Raw genomic sequence first — 22,628 nt, forward strand, 5'->3', positions numbered from 1 at the left:
CAGTGACCCAAAGAGTTAGCTCTTGATTAATGGCTACATTGCTGGATTTGATGACACACAGTATGTTTGTCTTTTTAGGTTCCACCGGCCGTGAAAGTGACGAGTTTCTTCTGTGAAGAAATGCTGAGCTTAAAAACTTCCTGAAGCTGCCTGACGCCGCTCAGTGGTGAACATCAAAGAGCCCGAAGCCTTTTTTTTTTTTGTTTTGTCTTCGGCGTGTCTTTAACTTTCTTCCTACACCCTCATATTATCAGTATGAAGAAATGGGTGTAGGAGAAACGACAGAGGGATGTTTGCAGCAGTGCGTCCTGGAGACTGCTGGATGCAACATGGAAGCAGGCAGGTGGAAGAGACTTTGGTGGAAACCCTCTGACTCTCAGAACAAGAGCAGAGGGTGAAAAAAAACAATCCTGTCATTAATTTAATACTAATTCAAGGACTACTTTGACAAATCGGTGTGAATCTGTGTAGTGGGAGGAAGTAGTGCATGTGACCACCTTTTCTTAACTATTGAATAATGTGTCACTTGGACCGTGTACAGACTGTGAAGTCGGGTGAGAATGTGTTGGGGAGGAATTTGATATTAACTGTACATACAGTATGTCAATCAGAATGGGACTGACTGTGTCTTCACTGAAAAGAGAAAAACCTTTGTAAGCACTACTTTAAAACTGTCTCCAAAATACAACATGTTTTGTAAGAACGGCCAGTGTATTTATTTATTTTAACTATTTCATTTCCAGTTAACAATGAAGTTAATAAGTGGCTTAAAAACAACTAGATACATTTTCAGCATTCCAACTGCTTATAATACTAAAACGTTAATGCAGTGTTTTAAAAATATCGAAGCCATACAGAAGCGAATGTCCAGTTTGAATCATTTAGATTTAACCAGATAGTAAAGAACACTCTTAAAAGATTTTGAAACGCATCTAACAAACCACAGTGCCTATGAGGAACAAATCCAGCTCTAAACAACTGGATCAATCTACATAAAACAAAGGAAACTGGAGTAAAAACACTATGCGAGCATTTGAGTAGAAATAAGCACAAAAAAGCTACTCAGAAGAGTGCATCACATGTTGACATCCACCTTGGTTCATGGTGTAGAGTCACCTTTGACCACCTCCAAACCTGGCTCCATCAGGGGAAAAACAAAGCATGTAGTCCTCTCTTCACACTCTGGATCTCTTCTTCATGCTGTGAATGGTGAACAAGTGTCGGAAGAGGCCGTTTAAAACACAAAGCAGTACTGGATGTTACAGTCGATATTAACAGCACTGTTCAAATGCCACGGTTTTGTGATGTTAAATGTTTTCCAACTTTAGTGTGACACAAAACCAGGTATGATTCAATTGCAAATAAAGATATTTGTTAGAGAGAAAAAAAAAGAAGCTGCAGCAACCTGGTTGCATAAGTGTGCAAGACCTTGAACAAATACTCTGTTGAAACACCTTTTGATTTACTGTCAACATTCAGTCTTCTTTGGTAGGGGTCTGTCAACATCCCAGATTCTGCCTTGCCATTTTATGCCAACCCTGCCTTGCAAATGTTGCTGAAATCTATATTTTCAATTACTGTTTTCCATTGTGTATATAGCTATAACCTATAGCCTCTGCTGAAATTGAATCAAAGAGTGATTCAACCAGGTATTAGTCAAAGTGTGCACACTTACACAACAAGGATTTTCTCTTCTTATATATTTGTTTTCATTTGAATTGGACAAAATAAATGTCACATTAAAGGTGAAAAAAAGGTCTGCAAGTATCTATCTTGGTCTCATTTCCTACATGAGAAAAGCCTGGTATTTTAACATGGGTGTGTAGACTTTTTAAACCCACTGGATGTACAAGTTTTCAGAGAAACGTCGCTGGGCTGGCAGACTGAAGGACAGGATGTGAAAGGCAGATTTTAGGCTGAAGAATCATCTGTTGGTGTCAACTCACCATTTCATTGAGGAGTCTGTCCTGAATCGACTTCATGTCTTTTTTTATCAGGCACATCTGAGAACAGCAAGCAGTACAGAAAGATTTTAGATGAGTGAGTAAATCTATGATGTGAAGAGAAAAGATTAAAGAGTTCGGACACTAAAATTGATACTAAAACATGTTAATGCAGAGGGTGGAGTGGTCGACTTCCAAATAAAACTAAAGAAAACCGAAGCTAATGATTGGGATTTGGAATAGACATAATTATTTCCACGGAAGCAACACAGTAAATCATAAATGTGATGTGTATCTGAGAGTCAGACCTCTGATTTGAACATTCCCTCTTCGTATTCCCAGCTGTGACCAGATATGCTTTGGAAGGTTCTCTTCAGTGTATCATTTCTGGAGGGAAAAGACACACAACCAAAAAAACAAGAAGGGCTAAAGAACGTCGGAGAACATTTTAAAAACGCAGATTAACACATTTCAAGAAGAAAATAGGGAAAATTTGGCTTGCACAATGACTGCTAATTCCAAATTATTTATAGAAGTGAATTCATTTTATATAGTTTTTATTTATTTAAATTGGTGCCATATGGCCACATTTTTTTTTTATCAGGATTCAGTGACAATTGAAATATAATTAACAGACTGTATAACAATCCCACAACCCTGATTGATGATGGATGTTTTTATGTGACCAGCACAGTTGATATAAATAGTATAGATTATAAGAGAAATGGATCTGGTCAAGTGAAACCTCATTCCACCATTTAAGGCAAACATCTAACCAACAACACAGCATGTACAGAATATCAGGACTTTCAGTTCAGCTGCCATGTAAACAGATAAGAGCAAGCACACTGAATGCAGCTGGTGAAGTGTAAAGCACACCTTGCCTAAATACACTGCAACCATTCCAGAATACTGTTTCCAGGTGGGGCCTACATTTATGCTTCCTAGGAAAATACACATTTAAAATATTTGTTGATGACAGAGATGCGCCAATAAATCGGCCTAAAGACAGCATTTTTACTAAATCCGAAGTGAAAGGTGATCGGAAGTCAAACACTGAAATGCCAGACATTTTTTCCCAGTTTAACTGTGTCAAAACTAACTCCCACCCTTTATGGTCAATAAACACATCAACCAACAGCATGCATTTGGATGTACTTGGGTCTATTAAAAGGCAAGGTAAGGCATATCTGCTTTGATTCAATAAAAGGGATATTCGTGTAATTCCTTCATGTTCTATAAGATTTAAAATTACTATTACAGCAAATTGTTTTTTGTGTTAAATTCCTTAAATTCTTTCCTGGCAGGTTAGATTTCAGGAAAACTGGAAATTGGTATTGGTCAGGAAAAGCCGGATGAGTGCATCTCATTTTAATCATTATTTTGAAACTACACCTTTCTGTCAGAGTTGTGGTAAAATGGATAACTGTATGTAATGCCAATTTGTTTCTAAATGTTGCGAATTGAGTGTGGCTGCAATCAGCTAATCTGCTAATTTTGGCAGATTTAAAGTCTGTGATGTAAACACTGGTACAGCAGTGCCACTGTAACAGACATACTGTGTTGTGCATAAGCATGTTTAATGCACACGCCATGCTGTTTGTGTGACTAAATGTAACATAACTTCAGAATCAAGTTGGAAGCAGGTATGTGATACATGTTTGTACTATAACGTGGTCCTTCTACTTCGTTCATTTTGTTGGAGCAAAAATCATGTTTGGAATCAATGTTTAGAAAAGTCACTCTTTTAGTAACTAAGCCCCACAAAATAAAATTAAATGATAATTTTAGAATCAGACACAAAAACGACATAGCTTGGATTACAGAGTATGTGCTAGTTACGGCGTAAGAAGTGTGGGATTTCTAAGCCACGGTGGTAAATCTGGGTGCTGGCCTGATAACAGTCTGGCGCTGCATGCAGGCAATTTATCTGTAAACCCTTATTAGTTATATAAAGGAGTGGCAACATCTGTTCAGAAATAGCTTGTTCTGTGGGAAAACATATTTAGTTTCTAATGATAGCCCAGAGGGGGAAACTATTTACAGTCGAACCCTTTAGTTCTTCATTTATTTAATAAACAAGTGTGTTGTTCAATGTTTTACGGAGTATTTTAGACCAAGCTTGAGGAAAAATCAATGATCAGAAAGTGTGGCCGAAAAACAACACCACTCTTTCAGTGTCAGCAGAAACACACAGAAATCTTTAATTCACCTCTTGGTTTCCTGCTTCTGGTAGGAATGGAAAGTCATCATCTGCTTTTTCCAGTATATCTGCAACAGAGAAGGGCCCAACTCAAACTGTCAACTGTTTAAATGAACAACGTTAAAGATTTACACACAGCCTCATCTAAAAGACCATTCCATGAGGTGAGATTATTTTTTTTAATGTTATTTTGGCAACTTTGTCTCACAGTGTTCCAAGAGAGAAAAGGAAACAGGTAAGTGACCCACAGTCAGGTCTTTCTCCATGTTTTTCAGCCTGTTGTCATCCAGCTCCATCTTCTGGATTTCCTCTAAAAGGACATTTTGAACTTGGCCAAGCCATTGAACTCTGTGCAGAGAGGAAAACAATTAACCGCAGACAGATAAACCTAAGAGGGAAAGCCTTCAGCATGCAGCTTATTTCATGAATTTGATGAAAACGTTAAAAATAGTTTGCTCACAACAATACCACAAAACTGACCTGTTTTTGTCAAGCTGGACACCAATGGAGGAAATATGTTGCTGCACAGCCTTGGAAGACTGTTTATTGTAGATCTCCATCATCTTGAAATGGTTCTGAAAACATTTATTATAAAGGCATAAAGTGTGATCAAGATGAGTCACAGAAGACTGTGTTCTTGAAGTTAGTCACTGCTTTCTAAATCAGTCAGTTAATTGAAGTCTAACAAGAGTAGTCCTGTTGGTGCATGGTTTCAGAAAGGGCATGGGCATAAAACGACAGACTGGAAATTCCCTCAATTTGTTGTGCCTATAAATATGAGCATGTAAACCTGGAGCTTGTTTTTCAGCTCAGAGCTCAACTGCTGACAAAGGTTGTTTGGGTTCAGAGTCCTTTCTGGCAACTCTGAGTCCTCATCCAGGTCCAGGTCCCCATCCACGTCTTCAGCCTCCCAGTGACTGGAACTTATGTGGCTCAGCTCATCCATAACAGACACCTCAGCAACTGTGCGAAGAACATATTCAGACATATATTTTAGCCCAGGTGAATAGCTTTAGTTGTTCTAACACAAAACCGCTAAACATGTATCTGAAAATAGGCACAAGAATTCTCATTGCAAGATCAAATGTTTTTATAAAATTGCCCAAACTTGAACAACATGTTTGTTAAAAACAATATTTCATTGTGTAGAGTTAAAGATTTTCAGAGTAATGACATGTCTCACGGTTTTAGCTGATTTTATGTGCAATTACTACCAGTGGTATTCTGGCTTTTTAATATAGTTTATGTAAAGACCTATTTATTTTCGGGGGGCAGTCTAAGAGCGATTAATAGGCCTTACAAGACTTGAACAGTTTTCTTGGCTTCATTCGAGGACACTGCTGGCGTCTAATCTTGCTTTTCTTCTTCTCCTCTTTTTTCTCATCTTCCTCTGAAATCTCTGAATTACTGAATGATGAGACGCAGCGCTTACGAGAGGGTCCTAAAACATACGTCCACACATGAAACAGCGTTTCTTACAAGAGAATGCACTAATCTGTAGTAATCGTTCATTTGTGGTTCCCATATTATTATTTTAGTGATATAATGAACTGCAGTTGTTTGTTTGTCACTTGCCTCTATGAAATTTAGACCGAAAAACAAAAACATGAATAAAAACAACATTTTACCTGAGACAAGGTGGTCTGTCAGCTCAAGGCTCTTGTCAGAGACTGGTGTTTTCTATCAGAATGAACAGTGATGCGTTAGACACATATTTTATGGTCGTATATATTCACCAGTCTTAAAAATGTGATAATTTATTTCCACTTTTTAAAATTCTCCGCCCCTTTTAACAACCCCACCACATCCTACACATGTAATACCAAAATGCTTTCTAAGACTCCAAATGTTTTAAGTTCTAAATAAATCTTTTGTAGAGTAAATAAAAAAGTTCATTTCTATAGCTTTCCAACTTAAAACACATAAACTGCAAACATCAAAGAGACTGAAGGAAGGAAGAAAGGCCAATGGATGGATGGATGGAGTCTTATATAAAGGAATAGGGAAGAAAGTCTGGAAATACAAATATTACCTTGATTAGCTCCAGACATGGAAAACACTTAAATCAAATTCCATACATTTTCTATCCAACATAAATGTAAAAAATCCTCAGGAAAAGAGATAAAAACCTCTTTAAAAGACATGGTCAGCACAGCAGTGGAGTTAATGTTCCTACTGAGTACGGATGACTTCGGAGATGACCGGCTTAGTGAGCCCAGGGAAACTGAGGACACTTTACTGAGGTCAAGGTGATAACCATTGGTTAAGGTGTCCCCAGGGAACGGCGACTGAGGGGGAGACGGTACGGGTGGCTTGTCTAGCTCAAGAAAAGTTGATGTCAAGAGTGGATGTGTGGATGAAGACAAATAGGACTGAGGCGCTGAGGACAGACGCTGCTGGACTGCACAAATCTGGAAACAGATGAGAGAACATCATGACAAATCATACATGAAGCAGGAAATTAAGAAGTAGATGAAGTGCAGCAGTGATATTATCAGCTTGGATCATTTCAATCATGCGATTTCACATTTCATAAAATCTTATGCAATTTAACTTCTCAAACGACGCATTCCCATGAGGGGTCTAGTTTTAGTTTCAGCAAAGTGATCTCGTGCTACTCTATGAACTGTGCACAATTATGGGTTTGGCTGTTACAACTAAAGCTCTATAAAGGAGAACCTTCTATTATAAAACAATGGTGTTCCCTAAATTTCCGCGGTTTGTTTGAATCTTTCTGCCAAGTTCAACTCCTGAGAAGTTTAGATTACCTCCTGAAAGGCCTTCAGTTATCTAACAGTTTACATCGATACGTTTTTCTGTCAACGTCAGTGACTTCCACGGAGCGTAATGATATGTGAATCACATAAAGATGCTACATTTCAGACTCAGAGGGGAGTTGTTCAGTAACTAAATGTTCCAAGTAACATTTGACAACAGAAATAAAACTAAGCAGCAAAGACAGAGGGTTTCAATCTCATACAATAACCCTGTGATACCTTTAAAGGTACACTTAGTCAGAGGTTGGGTGCAGTCATTGGTTACTGAACAATTGGGTTCTCTTTTTAAATCATGACATGAGAACTTTCCTAAATGACCCTGATCAGAAGTGAACAGAACCTGGTTCTTTAAAGTCAATGACAGGCTGAGATCATTTATAAAAGTTGTGAATGCAAAACTGTATTTTCTCAGCTGCCCATTCTTACAGGGCAAAAAGCTACCTGCTGAAACCAAAGACACGTTGACCTGACCTTTTAGGGTCATCGTCATGTTTGAAAGTCTAAGTACATCACATGTGCAGCTTCCGAACTGAGAGCTAATTTTCCCTCAGAATATTCTGACCACCTGCAGCATTCATCTTGCCTTCAATTCTGACCAAGCTCTCTGTGCCTTTGAAACTCATGCAGCCCCCAAACATCAGCGATCCATCTCCACCTTTTCACAGCAGGGATGGTGTCTTTACTTGACAGCAAATTTTGCATCTATAGTTCATTGCATGAAGTTCATTGCTCCAAATATCTTTGTTTCATTCTTATATCTGTGCTGTCTGGTGCTCCATATGCAAGCTGCTTTCTGGCACTGATGTAGAAATATTTTGTTTTCTGTCTAATTGACCATGCAGCCCATTTTTCTTCAGGTTCCTCCTTATTGAACGTCTAAAAACAGCCTTTTATCAGTTTTGTCTACGTAACTATGGATTGGTTTCAACAGAATCCCTCATTTTCCACTTCTTAATTAGAGATTGAATACTACTGATTGGCAATTCCAATTTCTTACTGTTTAATATCCTTTGTCTGATTGATAAAGTTCAACTACCTTCTCTCACAGATCCACTTGCTTTCTGTGAGAATTCAGCAAAATCAGTGAATGAAACAAGCCCCCTGCTTGTTGTCAGGGCCCCAGAAGCTTGTTGACTTTTTATAAACATTTGCTAGTTACAAGCAAACAGATCAGAGATGAAGGTGGTTACCTTTATTCGCTATTTAAACCCATCTGGCCTAAACTTCCAGGTTTTGTAAACCTATAACCTTACTTGGGTAGTTTCTCTAGTCATTATAATTTAAACAAAACAAACGCAACTGTCTAATAAGAATTGGCTCAACACAACCACGAGCTGTATTTTTAAGTTTTAGACAGAGAACATGATCACCAAGTCAAAGCGTTTTTCTAACTTCTGAAACAGAATGGTTAAGAGTTATATTGGTTTCCAGAGTTAGGAGGTTGACGTACCTCTGCAGCACTGAGTTCAGTGGGGGGACTGGGTGCAAGGGTCTGACCTGCCAGTGAACAGGGAGAAGGGACAGACTGGATGAACAGAGTATTAGAAGAGTCCTGATTTTTCTCTGCATCGTAGAAAGAAGACGGTTTACATTGCCCTTTATTGCTGACTGTCGAGCGAACTTTGGGTAGCAGCAGGATTGGAGAGGGGGTGTCCTGGCAGGGAGGATTTCGGGTGGTGGGGAGTGGGGATCCCCGCGGGGTGAGGACAGCAGAGCAGGTCAAGCCCAAGGTTGGAGCTGACCTCTCAGCAGCTGTGAGGGTCCAAAGTAAACACAGATGTTCTAACAGCTGGCTTGAGATATTGGTCAGAGAGCAGAAGGTCAACATATACACCCTTTCTACATACTGTTTTACGGTTAACTACATAACATCATTTAGAGGAAAGAAGCACCACAAGCAAACTGAGACAGCTAAATGTACACATTTGCAGGTACAAACGTTTACAGAGGTGAATTTGTCTACAACAGAAAAAGATAAAACCTTAACAAGGTGCAAAAATGTTGTTTCTCTATGGAAAATCATATGTGCACGTATTCCTGTCAGACCGATTTTTATCTTTTAATCCTATTTCTAGAATAATCAATTACCATTTCCTTTTTTTTAACATAAATGCTCACTTCATGTAATTTAAAAACGTAAAGACTGATATGGATGGTAGCTATAATAATTCCTGAAACAAGAACTTCCCACTTGAATTAGTTGTGCTGCCAATGAAGGAAACCTAAGCTAATCTTACATTTCCCCCTACTGTACGCAAATTAGCAAAGCGTCAATGATCGGAAACATTTTCCCAATTAAAGAAGTGTCACAAGGACTCTAAAGAAATAAAAGTGGCCTATGTGATAGAAAGAAAACATCTGAATAACCGTGAAACATTTAACAAGACACTAGCTGATGTCAACGAAGCCAGATAACTGTTGTCTCTCTCTGTCGGTAATCAGCTCTGCGCTCAAACTTACATCTCATCTGTTCAATGAAAGGAGGGGACGGACAGAAAGAGGTATGGCAGGCAGCCAAGGAATCCTTCAAAGCGCTCGTTTGTTCTCGGCCTGGGATGACATTTTTCTTATTCAACATCAAAGTTTCCTGAGGAACGTTCACAGCCTTAACCTGTTGAGAAATGTTTTTATTCATTCTGAAGAGCTGGAAGCATGAAACAAAATCACAACACAGACCAAACAATTCATAGAAAAATGAATAAACGGCTGCCATTAAAGCTGGATGTTAACTTATATTGAGTAAAAAATACATAAACCCTGGTGATCATCTTTTATTTACTTTATTGCAGGTGTGTTTATTTGGGGGATTTTATCACCAGGAGAACCAAGTCCTCAAAGTCAAACTAGCATCAGCCAAAGGACTTTATTTACAAACCTTATTCCACAATTTACTTTGTAATAGCTGAACTCCCACCTTTAAGCCTGTTGTTTTGGAATCTGACAACGTGCTATATTTATCTGCTCGGTGGTCAGAGAGGCTATTTTTACTCTTCTTTATTGGTGGATCCTCTGCACAGTTCTCCTGGTTCCACTGCTGTTCAACAGAAAAAAAGCAAAAGACAGAGGAATTTTATACAACTATGATGTAAAGTATAAATATTTTTACAAATGTTGCATAAATTAGCGATGTATGTACCTCTACCTTGGAGGAAGGATGCACATCCAACACAGACTCTGTGGGTAGTTTCATTTTAGTTAACTGTTTGCTCGCAGTCTTTTTCTTTTTTGTCAGAGCAACCTTGTTCATTTTTTCTGAATTCTTCATATTATCATTGGGTGGACGCTATTTATAAAGAAAAAAGAAAATTTCATTTGTTGAATCTGACCAAATTTTGAACAATTGTTACCCAAATTGGGATTCATCATGTTCGGAAAAACTGGGGATAACTGTTGAGCATTTAATGTTTTTTGTAATATATAACAATTCATATACTAGTACAGTTATATTTGCTTACAAAGTTTATATACAACCTGACTTGTTCATTTTGTCAGTGTAAGAGCAAGCTAATGAAAATGTTATATAGCATTTCCTAAAGCTTAGAGCCATGATTTTGTGTATGCGTTAAACATATAGATGTGCTACAGAAATGTACAAATTAGTTACTGATGAGAGCAGATCATGGTGCAAAACATTTTGATCAGGACAAATCCGACCATTTGCGAGCACAATAAAAGTTGCACTTGTGTTACTTGTGCAGCTCCATTATTTAAACACAAAACGTGAGACGTAGACAAGCTCGGTTGCCTTGGGTGATTGAGGTTTCTCTGTTTCAGACTGGCTGTCATCTGTATCGGGTTCCTTGTAGCTTTTCGTAGAGGTGGCTGCCACTCTCCTGGGCCTCTTTTCAACTGCACATGGTCTACTGGGTGCTGCTGCTACCTTCACTGCCGTTGGGTGATTCACAGTCTATTAACAGAGATACTTCTTATACAACAGTGACACACAGTGGCAAAGTTGGATAGTGCTGCACCAACCTGGGGAACGTTATTAAGATGTAATGTCTTACCTGAGCAAGTTTGCTATTACCCTTCACAACTTTTGAAGAGAGTGATTGCAAATCTGGGGGTCTGTCTGTAAATAAATGAAAAATGAGATCAAAAGCACACTTTTTCTATAAGACCACTTTTATTGGCCATTAGTTATTCTCTAATAAATGAAAGATGATGGACCTGGAGACTGAGGAGGGACTGTTTTGGGTTTGATCTGTGCCTGTCTGGGGTACTGGATGACTTGGGGCTTGGGCTTTCTGGCTGATTCCCTCAGCCAGCTGACATCCGTCGGAGCATTGTCTGTGTCAGTGTCACTGAACAGATGCTTTTTCACATGTAGCTTGTTCTGCAACACAACACAAGTGAGTAAGTGACAATCAGATGTAGTCAACAAGCAGCCATGTTGCTTCAGACTGAGAAACACAAATTCCTTCAGTCTACTTTTAATAAAACGCAGCAGTGTAACTTGAGCATACTTTTGCCACAGGTTGTGCTTTCTTAGTCGTGATGAGAAGCGTGGTGGAGTTGTGGATGCCACTATGAAACAACACAAAAATTTAACACATCCTAAAAAATGCTAGAAATCTCGGAAGTTGCACTTTTTAATAATTATTGCGAGAAACCTCTGAGTAAACCTCTAAAGCAACTATTTGCTTTACCTGTTTGTGACAAGTGATTTGGTATAGCATTGGTTTTCTCCCTACAGTGCAAGAAAACATTTACAACACTTCAGAGTCTAAAGTAGTTAAAAACATTAAATTTTTAAAGCACAGGGTTTCACAATAGTTTTCATGTAAATATGTGGATGTATATATACAAATATTTCCACAGTGAACAGGCTGTGAAAATATGGAGCAAGCAAAAGGCAGAAACAATTAACAAAAGGAGAAAAAAAAAGGAGATAAGAACACAATGAATGGAAGAGACGAAGGGTGCAAGGAAAAGAAAACAAGAACGGAAGGACACACAGAAGGAATAGGAGATAGAAGGACATCAAGGAGAGCAGGGAAGTGACGAGAAGAAAGAAAGGCATGGAAGAAAGGATACAAGGGAGGAAACACAGGAAAAAAGGATGGACACATGTAAAGGGCACAAAGGGAAAAAAGAAGGAAGAAAAATGAATGATACAACGAACAAAATGACAGGAAGGAAGAACACATGGAAGGAAGGAAAAAGGAGGGAAAAACGTAAAAGCCCAAAGATCAAGAAAGAACATGTGGGATCCAATGACCCCACATGTGAATAAAGGAAGGAAGGAAATTAAGTAAAAAGGAAGGAAGCTGTTACCCCAATGCAGAGAGGTGAATCAGTGTTGAATGCAAAGCTATCCTTCCTACAAAACAGGAGTAAATACAACTTTAAATGCATTGGAACCTCATAATTTATCATTCCCCCCTCAATTCAAGTTTACGTCAAATTTTGTATTGCAAAATTTGTATTACATTTGTCTAACAGAGGTTGTGGTGGAGATCAAGGATTTCCTTTGACTTATTGGTCCACGTTTTTCCTTCTGTAACATTTAAATATTATCTTTAGTTAAACAAGCACGGCAAAGAGGTGAGAAAGTCAATTCTCAGACATCAGCTAAACAAAGACTTACGTAACGTGTTGGCATCACCTCCATGTTGAAGATTGGTCTACAGCAAAAAATAAATAAATCAGCCAGTTTATTGTGCTTTTCTCCACTGACATACGATCAATGATCTAAACCAAACATGTGCATAAATGATTATACCGGTTTATGAGAGGGGGAATCCAGTTCTGAGTAATTTTCTCTGCATTGTTTTTTCTTGTGGTTTGGGTTTTCATCTTGTAACGACTGGAGATGAGCTTCATCATACTAGCTGTGACCTCTGAGTTTCTCTGAGTTATGATCAAGAAAGAGAATGAAACTGACAAATTAAACAACTAGTAACATTCGAAAGCTTATGGATTAAATCCACAGAATTCATACTTTCTCTTTGCTTGAAATTGCCATCTTAGTGTAATCTTTGACCTCAGATTCTTTTCGGTCCTGGACAGTTTTATTTGTGAAGGTCTTGTTTGAAGCTTTTGTTGGACCAGTGTTTGTCTCCAGTGACATCTGAGCTTTCCTCTTTTCTTTAGATTGTTTGCTTCTCTGGGCCTTTTGCATTTTGGGAACACTCACAGAACCACATATGTTTTCCGAGTGTGTTTCTTCAGAGCCCCTTTTGGAGTTGGACATGTTTCTTTGGTCATCAGATGATTCCTGAGGCAGAGGATCTTTGTTCCTGTCATTGATGACCTTCTGCAGGCGCTCAGTGAGTTCAGTGTGGAACTCCTCATGGAAGACGAGGTGTGAGCCTGAAACTGACAATTTCTGTCTGGATGAAGGGCAGCGCTGCTGCGGTCCCACCACACTTGAATTAGCGTCTAAACAGAGAAAGGTCATACAGATATATATATACGTTTTTATTTATTTGGTAACTGAATATTTCATATTTATTCATGACAACAGAAAACTGAGCCATATTGATATCAAATGTCAAGATTTGTTTACCAGGTCTTCGTAAGGATCCGATTTTCTGCATTGTCGGCATTTCAGAGATGGACAATTTGCTCCAGTTAGTGCTTCTGCAATTTGAACAAACAGACCTCTTTAGACTCTACAGACTCTGTTCATATGAACGGTTGTTTTTAATTTGAAGTTTTGCAAACAGAGTGCAGGTTTATCGCTTGACTTACGTGTTACATGCCGCGCTGGGTTGTGTGTCAGGTACAAAATAGGCCTCTGAAAGAACAGGTGAGAGGTGAGCTTTGACAGGCTAAAGAAATACAGACAGATCGTATTTTTGGTAGAAAGCCATTACAGCAATACCTTGAGACTTTTCTTCTCCCCGTCCAGATACAAAGACATCATCTGCTTCTGCCACTGGCATCTGGTGTAAAGCAGAAATAATGCTTAAAACTGAATGGTACACAAATATTGTACAATATACAACAAGCTACATACAACTTCCATCTTCTAATGCTACCTTTTGTGAAAAAAAGAAATAGTCACTTACAAAACTCAGTTATGTAAGAAAACACCTTATGCTGTTGAGTATTTATGGAGTTTTACAAGTTGTAAATGTCGTTTTGACTTGTGTTAGTTGCCCTTACATTCCCACCTCTGGAGTCATGATCTATAGGTAAATTACTTTCAAAGATAGAGCTAAACATTTTATTGTTAACAACACTGTTGTTCACTGTTACCAACACTACACCTTCCAAGACCATTACAATCCTTATGGAAGAGAAGAACGGCTCGGATACAGATGGAACCAGAAGTCTTCATACGATGTGTAAAAAGGTACGTAACTTCTTCCTGTTTTAGGTCAGTTAGGGTTACAAAGATTATTTCTACTAGCTAAATGCCAGAATAAAAATAAGGAGATTTTCCAGCTAATTTCTTTAGAAACATCCACCCTCAACATGTTGATGTTTTGGATTAAATCCCTGGATTCAGGATTAAGGCCCAGTTTTAAGGTGTTTTCTTCTCCTTCCCTTCCACTTTAGCATTTAGCTCTGTTAGGGCTTAAAATAAGAAACACTTCTTTATAAGGGTGATACATCAACTGACCTTTCTGAGTCTTTGTAAGCAAACATATCTGATTTAGTATTACCTATATTATTTTTGTTTTTGCTTGTTAAGGAAGAACAGAAAATACAAAATATATTACATTCAATTACATGACTAGGGCTGCAACTAACGATTATTTTGCTAATTGATTATTCTGTGGACAATTTTTACAGTTAATCAATTAATAATTGGACAGCAACATCTTCTTCATAAGAGATTTTTTCAGGATTTGTACCAGGTGAAGCTACAGCTATGCCACTTGAGGAGTTCTGAATAGAGCATATTTACAGACAAAGAAGGTTTTTCATCTTAAATGCGAAATGTATATACTTTTTTATTAGATATATATATTTATATTTTATATATATATATTTTTTGGCTTACTTACTGCTCTGAGTGGGTTATCCTTTGAGGCAAATGCCATGTTTTAGTCTGTTACTTCCAATAAATGATTATTCAATCCCTAAATTAGTTGACGATTATTTCAATAATCGATTAATCATGATTAATCCGATTGTTCCAGCCCTACATAACACTACATATTTTACATTGAGAAATTTGCTATTTTTGTTGTTTTATTCTTACTGGTAATGAACAGTTACACCAGATAAAACAATTAGAACATTTAAAGCTAGACCTTTCACTGTTCAATTCAATTCAGTTTATTTATATAGCGCCAATTCACAACAAGTGTCGTCTCAAGGCACTTCACATTGTCAATTCAATCGAATCATGCAGATTTCAAGTCAGGTACATACATTCCAGGCAGCATTTCTCATAAAAGATCTGATTTTGGATTTATCTTATTTAATACAACAAGAATTCATCAGAAAGAAGAACCAAATAATACGGTCAAGTCAAACTGTCCTCTACAAGAAAGTGGTCAACAATTTGAAAAAAATGTTGACCAGTTTTGGTCTGGTTTAAGGTGGTAAAATCATGTTTGATCGATTATGTGCTTCGAATCTGTGCTCAACATATAATGCTTTCAAAAATAACTACATTCCATTATGTCCCATTACGACAAACTTCAACATATTTATTGGTATTTAATGTGATGGACCAACATAAATTAGTGCACAATTGAAGTTTTTCTTTTGTGACAAACCTGCTCGTTCTTGTTAACCACATTTGAGCTGCATGGTGTTGTGTTATGGCTGCAGGTCATAATAGTTGTGCCACACACAGAGACCTTTGCCATAGAGGTACTGCCTTTTTTCTTGGCTGTAATATACAAACAAGTAGAAAAGCTAATTGTTTCAAATAAAACAATTTGATTATTACAATTCAGATGTGTTGTAATCATCACTATGTCTTTAGTTACAGTTTTGTCATGCGAACAGACAAGGATCTTGAAAGACAGGTGGCTGTAAAAATGAGTGTTTCAAGAGGTGGAAAATAAGCTCAGCATTGCTAAATGAACAAGCTTTGCTGCAGAGCAAAGGATCAACCTTTTCCCAGTTGGAGTTAAACTAACTTCAGCAAGAACAATCTAATATAACCATTAAAACATCAAAGCTTGCATTTACTCATTTACTGCTTATACTCATAATTATATAATGCAACAACAATGTTACACTTGTAGGTTTTACCCACTTGATGATTTAACAGCAAAAAAACTCCCAGCATTTACACTTCCTCCCTCACTACTGCTGATAAACATTGTGGACTCTGACATCCTATGTTTGGCAGGGGTCACCATCTAGATGCAAGACAAAAGATAACCAGATATTTTCATATAATATTGAAAATGAATAAAGGACCACAGCATTTGTAATTTAGATAAAATTCAAAACTGTTGCCTGTGCAGTTGCAGTTGGAGCGTAGGGGACAGTGGTTTTCTCACTTTCCCCAAGGGACACCTGGCTCTCTGGAACGACCTGTGTGAAGATTGACGCGCAGCGGAAACACACCAACATCAATAAATGCCATTTTTGGCTTTACTAAGACAGCCTGAAGACATTCTAAGAAATACAATCACATGGACTCATCAACACAGGATCAGCACACTGTATTTCATGTGTAATAATCCCATTGAACATATCATGGCTGTAAATAATGTCAAACTAGTGCTTACCTGGGTGCTGTCCCCCGTTATTGTGGGTTTAACTCCAGTTTTCACCACACGGGTGCTCTGGCAGAATAAGACACCGAATAATTCAATAATTTATTGTGACCTAAGTATTTTCAGTAATTTACAGTAAATATTCATATTTAAAAATAAATGGTTTTCATTTTGTGGCCTGTCAGGTTTTCTCACCTTAATGCTGCATGGATTGTGCTCTAAACTGTTTCTAGAAAGAAATGTGGTGGGTTTTCTACATGAAGTGAATGGGGCACTAACTTTGTTTTTGTCATCTCCAAAAACATCGCGAGCGGCCTGTAGGATGTCCAGTGCGGAGCTGAAACGGATGGTGAGACTGGATCCTTCCACTGAATCAACAACAACTACCTCTGATAGCTTTATCTGCAAGACCTGCCTCTTGCCCACCTCTAGAGATAAAGAACAGCTTGTATTGACCTTTACAGCTTGGAAAGACCATTACCAGCAAAGACACAGAGTTATTTCAGTGCACTGGTAACCTGTCACCGTGTAGCTTTCGACTTCATTCTCGTTGATACAAATTGTTTCCCAGTGGCCGTCCTAGATAAAGAGAAATTCTGACTTAGTTGGACTCTAATTGAGGTTAACCTTTCATAAAATGCAACTGAAACATTCTGCTCAGCCTATTTTGATTCCCACACAATAGCCTTGGTGTGCCAGTACCTCTTCATCGGGCAAAGAAAAGTAAAAGGAGATGCTGCTGCTACCAAGGTTGAAGTCGATCCAGAATTCCTCGAGCTTTTCATCAGATGGTATGTGCAGCTAACAAGACAAACAGCTTTTTATGACACCTACTTATAGACTAAAAAATACTATTGATTGTGACTTTTAACTTAAACCTGGAGACAAGATAATCTGTGCATGTTCCAGTGCACCAATAGATATTTAAGTTGAAAATTTTGATACTGACCTCGTACTTGCCCAGATAAACATTCAAACAAGGGTAGGAGTACACTCTGCAGCACAGAAAGGACACTGTCATTCAGTAAAAACTAACTACACCTTCCTATCAAAAATGATAAAAAGCCAACATGTTTAGATAGGATGTGGTTAGAAATCACCCAAAAATTACAAGCATGTAAGCTGCTACAGTGTAACGCTGAAAGGCAAAGAGCAATGATAATACATTGTTTGAATTTATTTTGAAGAATTAAATGTGCAAAGGAACACCCTAAAACAACCTTCAATTTCATCAGCTTCAGTCTTGCAGTTTGTTGAGTTCTTGCATACTTGTACCTACCTTCTTTTGTCTCCCTGCATTCCATTCACCATGTTCAGAAACCTTCTGCAAGCCTAAAATTACACATTTACAGTTTTTGTATTCTATCTCAAAGACAAATGAAACATGTTACTTCAGTCAAATAATTATTACTATGAACTATTTTACCGTTTCAAACTCTGAATCACTGATCTGGGCAAAAGCACTGGCGACATGACCCATGCTGAACCATCGATCTGCAAGCTTCTTCCTCTGATCAGGAGTGGCCATTCTGCACAATGCTTCCATCAAGGATGACTGCAAGTCATAATCTGAAAAAAAAACATGTTGTATTTATTTTGGCTGAAAAAGTTAGTTGAGTATAAACTAAAATATAAAAAAAAAAAAAAACTCACCACCACCCTCCAGAATCCGACCTGCCAGTTTGGTCCTGCAGAAAAATAAACACACAATGGTTCAAGCAAGCATGGGCATTTTAGGAATCAATAACAATAATATTTACAATGCAAAGAAAAATACAGTTACATACATGATATCTGAAGCCGCTTGTGATGTTAGGATCTTCCTGTTTTTCTTAAACTCCACTGGGATTTTATCCAGAATTATATTATATTTACGAATCACCTGTTAGAGCAAAATAAAGGTGTTTATTTGTGAAGAAAAAAGCCTCAGTTTATCAAACTCAGTGTCATTCCCAAAAGACAAATTATTTCCACCTCTTTCTGGATCTGGATGTTGATTCTGGGGTCTGCTGCCAGTTGACCGACAGGATACAAAAAGGACTCAGTGACTTTGGAAGTTCCTGAAAACAACGTTAGGAAATAAATTTATTAAAGAGATGAAACACCTTCAAGTAATTCTACCACCTGATTAGATACAAGTAAAACACAAGTGTCACCATCAGAAGCAAATATTTATTTACAAAACCAACAACGAGAAAACAGACAATCTGACAAATGACATTTTTATAATTTTCTGTTGAAATATCTCTGTTAGTTTTGACAAAATGTTTTAACTAAAGAGAATTTACACAATAAACGGAATGAAAAATAGGAAATTTATTGACATACCCTCTTTGCACGACTCATGAACTACCTGCAACAGATGAACCGGGAGAAGGAATTTTAAGCGAAAATTACGCTACTCCACTAAATGCACTAACTAATAAATATAAGCTGACCATTAATGCATTTAGGAAGTTCTCAGAGAGCGTCAACAAAGTCTCATCCCATTTTGGGCCGTGTTGGATCCATAGTTTCCTGCATTTCTCAAACCACTGTACCATGTACACAGCAAAATGTGAAACTTGAAAACATTTACATTATAAGCATTATTAGATGTGTTGAGTGTCAATGGAATATACTTATCTTCTTAATTAGCCCTTGAGAAATTAAACCTGAGAGTCCTTGCCCACTAGGTAATTTCAGGTTTTTCCCACATTTGTAGAGGCTCGCAAGACCCAAACTGGCTGTAGTGATTTCAGTGTGGTCCAAGCTCTAAAGAATATAAAATGTTTTTGTTTTTCTTTTATAAAAAAAAAAAAAAAAAACCAGAATGATTGACTGCTAAACAACTTGTTGTTCCTAATCTTACCTGGGTGACAAGTTTATCCAATTTATTGAGGAACTGTTGGGAACATTTGATGGAGATGTCTTTACATGTGTTCATCTCCAAGAACGCATCAAGTAGCTGCACATCACCACTCTTTAACACTGCGTTGATTATATTCTCCAACTGTACAAAAACATAAGTTTGGAGGGTTATTAATTTCACAACTAACACTGGAATAACCTTTTCATTAACTAACAGTGATGCAAACCAACCTGAGGGCTCGGGCTTGGAGCCATTCTGGCTTTCAAGGGAATGCTTCCTGCCCTTAGCCTTTGCAGTGCTCAGAATAAACTGGGTAAATACATACCTGCCAATCACAATCTGACTCAACATTAGGTGGTTTATATTGGTGACAGTGACCTTAAACAGAAAAAAACGCCTGGACTATGCGCCATTTTCCTATTTCCTTACCTATCCAGACTAGAGGTCGGTTAGTAATTATAGTGTAATCGGGTCATAATGTCATATTTTCTATGGGTAAACTGGCACAAAGACTAAAATAGAAATACAAAGTCAATTAGTATGCAATTAAATTTAATTATACACTATATTAGAGCATAATTAGAACAATTTATGTCCATAAAGATGCATAACTATAAAGAAAAATCAGGTGATATGCAGTTTTTAAGCACATGGGTACGAAATCGGTATAACTGTCTCGGAGAATGTCTGGCAAACTGTTGACAATCCGCTAATGATATTGAAACGATATGTGCAAACACTAATTATGTAAGTTTACTTAAACTTAATATATATATCCATCAATCACCTAGGGCATTAATCCGTCCAAAATAAGCATATCTCAAAACAAAAAGCCCTTTTCATCTCATCGAAATCTACTAAGCTAGCTCATCATTAGCTTATGATAGCAGTACCTAACTTTACCTTCTGGGTTGGCTAACAGTTCTTTCTCAACACTAACATGGTTTTGAACGAACGCAAATATGTTGGAAAAGATGCACATTACATTGCCTTTAATTATGAGCTACTTACTGTATCGTAAAAAACCCTCACACAAATAAGATAAAGGTATATTTTTGACGGTTATTTGTGGTTCAAACGGCTTACAGCAGACCCGCGAAATCTATGTCAATTTCGCAAGCGCGTGGCAAGCAAATGAAGGTGGTAACTCTATTTTTGTAACCCCTCGGATTTAAAGACCCTGCACGGTAACAATCATACTGTTAGCCACTTAAAAGCTGCGGTTTTATTTTGCCACTATTGAAATCACAAGCCTAGTCTTTGTTATCCTAGATGTTACTGTGAAAACGTATGTTTAAAATTTTTGACACCCCTAAGCGAAATTCTGTTAGAATTATTATTTTTCGTAGGAATTTTTGTTCAGGCACATGGCAATATTTAGACCCGTTATTGCTTGGTGTCGTTTACGTTTAGTGTAGCGCAGTACAGGTCCTTCTCAAAATATTAGCATATTGTGATAAAGTTAATTATTTCCCATAATGTCATGATGAAAATTTAACATTCATATATTTTAGATTCATTGCACACTAACTGAAATATTTCAGGTCTTTTATTGTCTTAATACAGATGATTTTGGCATACAGCTCATGAAAACCCAAAATTCCTATCTCACAAAATTAGCATATTTCATCCGACCAATAAAAGAAAAGTGTTTTTAATACAAAAAACGTCAACCTTCAAATATTCATGTACAGTTATGCACTCAATACTTGGTCGGGAATCCTTTGGCAGAAATGACTGCTTCAATGCGGCGTGGCATGGAGGCAATCAGCCTGTGGCACTGAGGTCTTATGGAGGCCCAGGATGCTTCGATAGCGGCCTTTAGCTCATCCAGAGTGTTGGGTCTTGAGTCTCTCAACGTTCTCTTCACAATATCCCACAGATTCTCTATGGGGTTCAGGTCAGGAGAGTTGGCAGGCCAATTGAGCACAGTGATACCATGGTCAGTAAACTATTTACCAGTGGTTTTGGCACTGTGAGCAGGTGCCAGGTCGTGCTGAAAAATGAAATCTTCATCTCCATAAAGCTTTTCAGCAGATGGAAGCAAGAAGTGCTCCAAAATCTCCTGATAGCTAGCTGCATTGACCCTGCCCTTGATAAAACACAGTGGACCAACACCAGCAGCTGACACGGCACCCCAGACCATCACTGACTGTGGGTACTTGACACTGGACTTCTGGCATTTTGGCATTTCCTTCTCCCCAGTCTTCCTCCAGATTCTGGCACCTTGATTTCCGAATATGCAGAATATGCTTTCATCCGAAAAAAGTACTTTGGATCAATGAGCAACAGTCCAGTGCTGCTTCTCTGTAACCCAGGACTGGGGAATGTGGCACCTGTAGCCCATTTCCTGCACACGCCTGTGCACGGTGGCTCTGGATGTTTCTACTCCAGACTCAGTCCACTGGTTCCGCAGGTCCCCCAAGGTCTGGAATCGGCCCTTCTTCACAATCTTCCTCAGGGTCCGGTCACCTCTTCTCATTGTGCAGCGTTTTCTGCCACACTTTTTCCTTCCCACAGACTTCCCACTGAGGTGCCTTGATACAGCACTCTGGGAACAGCCTATTCGTTCAGAAATTTCTTTCTGTGTCTTACCCTCTTGCTTGAGGGTGTCAATAGTGGCCTTCTGGACAGCAGTCAGGTCGGCAGTCTTACCCATGATTGGGGTTTTGAGTGATGAACCAGGCTGGGAGTTTTAAAGGCCTCAGGAATCTTTTGCAGGTGTTTAGAGTTAACTCGTTGATTCAGATGATTAGGTTCATAGCTCGTTTAGAGACCCTTTTAATGATATGCTAATTTTGTGAGATAGGAATTTTGGGTTTTCATGAGCTGTATGCCAAAATCATCCGTATTAAGACAATGAAAGATCTGAAATATTTCAGTTAGTGTGCAATGAATCTAAAATATATGAATGTTAAATTTTCATCATGACATTATGGAAAATAATGAACTTTATCACAATATGCTAATTTTTTGAGAAGGACCTGTATACATGTGAGAAGTTTAGAGCCGCTGAATAGACTCCGCGCAGAAGTTCGAGAACAAACGCTACGTACGCATGTCCGCCATATTGTGAGAGGCGCGTTCCAATAATAAATACTGATGTTGACGATCAATTAATTTCGATGGATAGTTTTAAAATACATTTTATGCATAAAGATTCTGTATCATTTTGATAGAGAAAAATATTTTCTGGCAGATCAAAATAAGACAGAT

General features: G+C 38.0%; 2 protein-coding genes across 9 annotated transcripts in view; one reads left to right on the forward strand and one right to left on the reverse strand.

The window, feature by feature from the left end:
- Positions 1 to 703, forward strand: part of phactr3a (phosphatase and actin regulator 3a) — a 43,676-nt gene extending 42,973 nt beyond the window's left edge. For all 3 annotated transcript variants that reach the window (XM_047372747.1, XM_047372756.1, XM_047372764.1), the window contains exon 12: positions 79 to 703. In XM_047372747.1, the coding sequence (XP_047228703.1) occupies positions 79 to 94 (16 nt within the window). In that variant the 3' untranslated portion in view covers positions 95 to 703. The remainder of the gene's footprint in view (positions 1 to 78) is intronic.
- On the reverse strand, positions 204 to 20,567 carry sycp2 (synaptonemal complex protein 2). Of its 6 annotated transcripts, none has more exons than XM_047372735.1 (47): positions 20,424 to 20,566; positions 19,643 to 19,737; positions 19,413 to 19,553; positions 19,187 to 19,315; positions 19,000 to 19,104; positions 18,890 to 18,914; positions 18,536 to 18,621; positions 18,349 to 18,443; positions 18,215 to 18,249; positions 17,988 to 18,130; positions 17,841 to 17,893; positions 17,511 to 17,556; positions 17,264 to 17,362; positions 17,080 to 17,140; positions 16,841 to 16,989; positions 16,574 to 16,630; positions 16,299 to 16,376; positions 16,093 to 16,198; positions 15,605 to 15,720; positions 13,753 to 13,813; positions 13,620 to 13,665; positions 13,435 to 13,508; positions 12,868 to 13,307; positions 12,649 to 12,776; positions 12,514 to 12,550; positions 12,356 to 12,423; positions 12,201 to 12,246; positions 11,573 to 11,613; positions 11,390 to 11,450; positions 11,094 to 11,259; positions 10,931 to 10,995; positions 10,669 to 10,830; positions 10,066 to 10,206; positions 9,838 to 9,954; positions 9,384 to 9,534; positions 8,514 to 8,675; positions 8,374 to 8,420; positions 6,276 to 6,557; positions 5,775 to 5,826; positions 5,447 to 5,587; positions 4,937 to 5,109; positions 4,627 to 4,721; positions 4,395 to 4,494; positions 4,156 to 4,214; positions 2,252 to 2,330; positions 1,947 to 2,003; positions 204 to 1,200 (listed from the first exon to the last, which is right to left on the reverse strand). In XM_047372735.1, the coding sequence occupies exons 2-47, from the start codon at positions 19,664 to 19,666 to the stop codon at positions 1,144 to 1,146; spliced, it is 4,656 nt and encodes a 1,551-aa protein (XP_047228691.1). In that variant the 5' UTR covers positions 19,667 to 19,737; positions 20,424 to 20,566; the 3' UTR covers positions 204 to 1,143. The 6 variants fall into 6 exon arrangements, with proteins under 6 accessions (XP_047228691.1, XP_047228681.1, XP_047228671.1 ...); XM_047372725.1 differs by having other exon boundaries at positions 9,838 to 9,957; XM_047372715.1 differs by having other exon boundaries at positions 10,060 to 10,206.
- Positions 20,568 to 22,628: the final 2,061 nt, after the last annotated feature.

The sequence above is a fragment of the Girardinichthys multiradiatus genome, chromosome 1, assembly GCF_021462225.1.
Source record: "Girardinichthys multiradiatus isolate DD_20200921_A chromosome 1, DD_fGirMul_XY1, whole genome shotgun sequence".
NCBI classification, from domain to species: domain Eukaryota; kingdom Metazoa; phylum Chordata; class Actinopteri; order Cyprinodontiformes; family Goodeidae; genus Girardinichthys; species Girardinichthys multiradiatus.

Coding starts and splice junctions, on each gene's coding strand:
- sycp2 (XM_047372690.1), bottom strand. CDS start 19,666: ATGGCTCCAAGCCCGAGCCCTCAG. Junction 11,260..11,389: donor AAGCACAACCTGTGGCAAAA/GTATGCTCAAGT, acceptor GTTGTGTTGCAG/AACAAGCTACATGTGAAAAA. Junction 9,958..10,059: donor ATCCTTCCTCCAAGGTAGAG/GTACATACATCG, acceptor TCTGTTGAACAG/CAGTGGAACCAGGAGAACTG.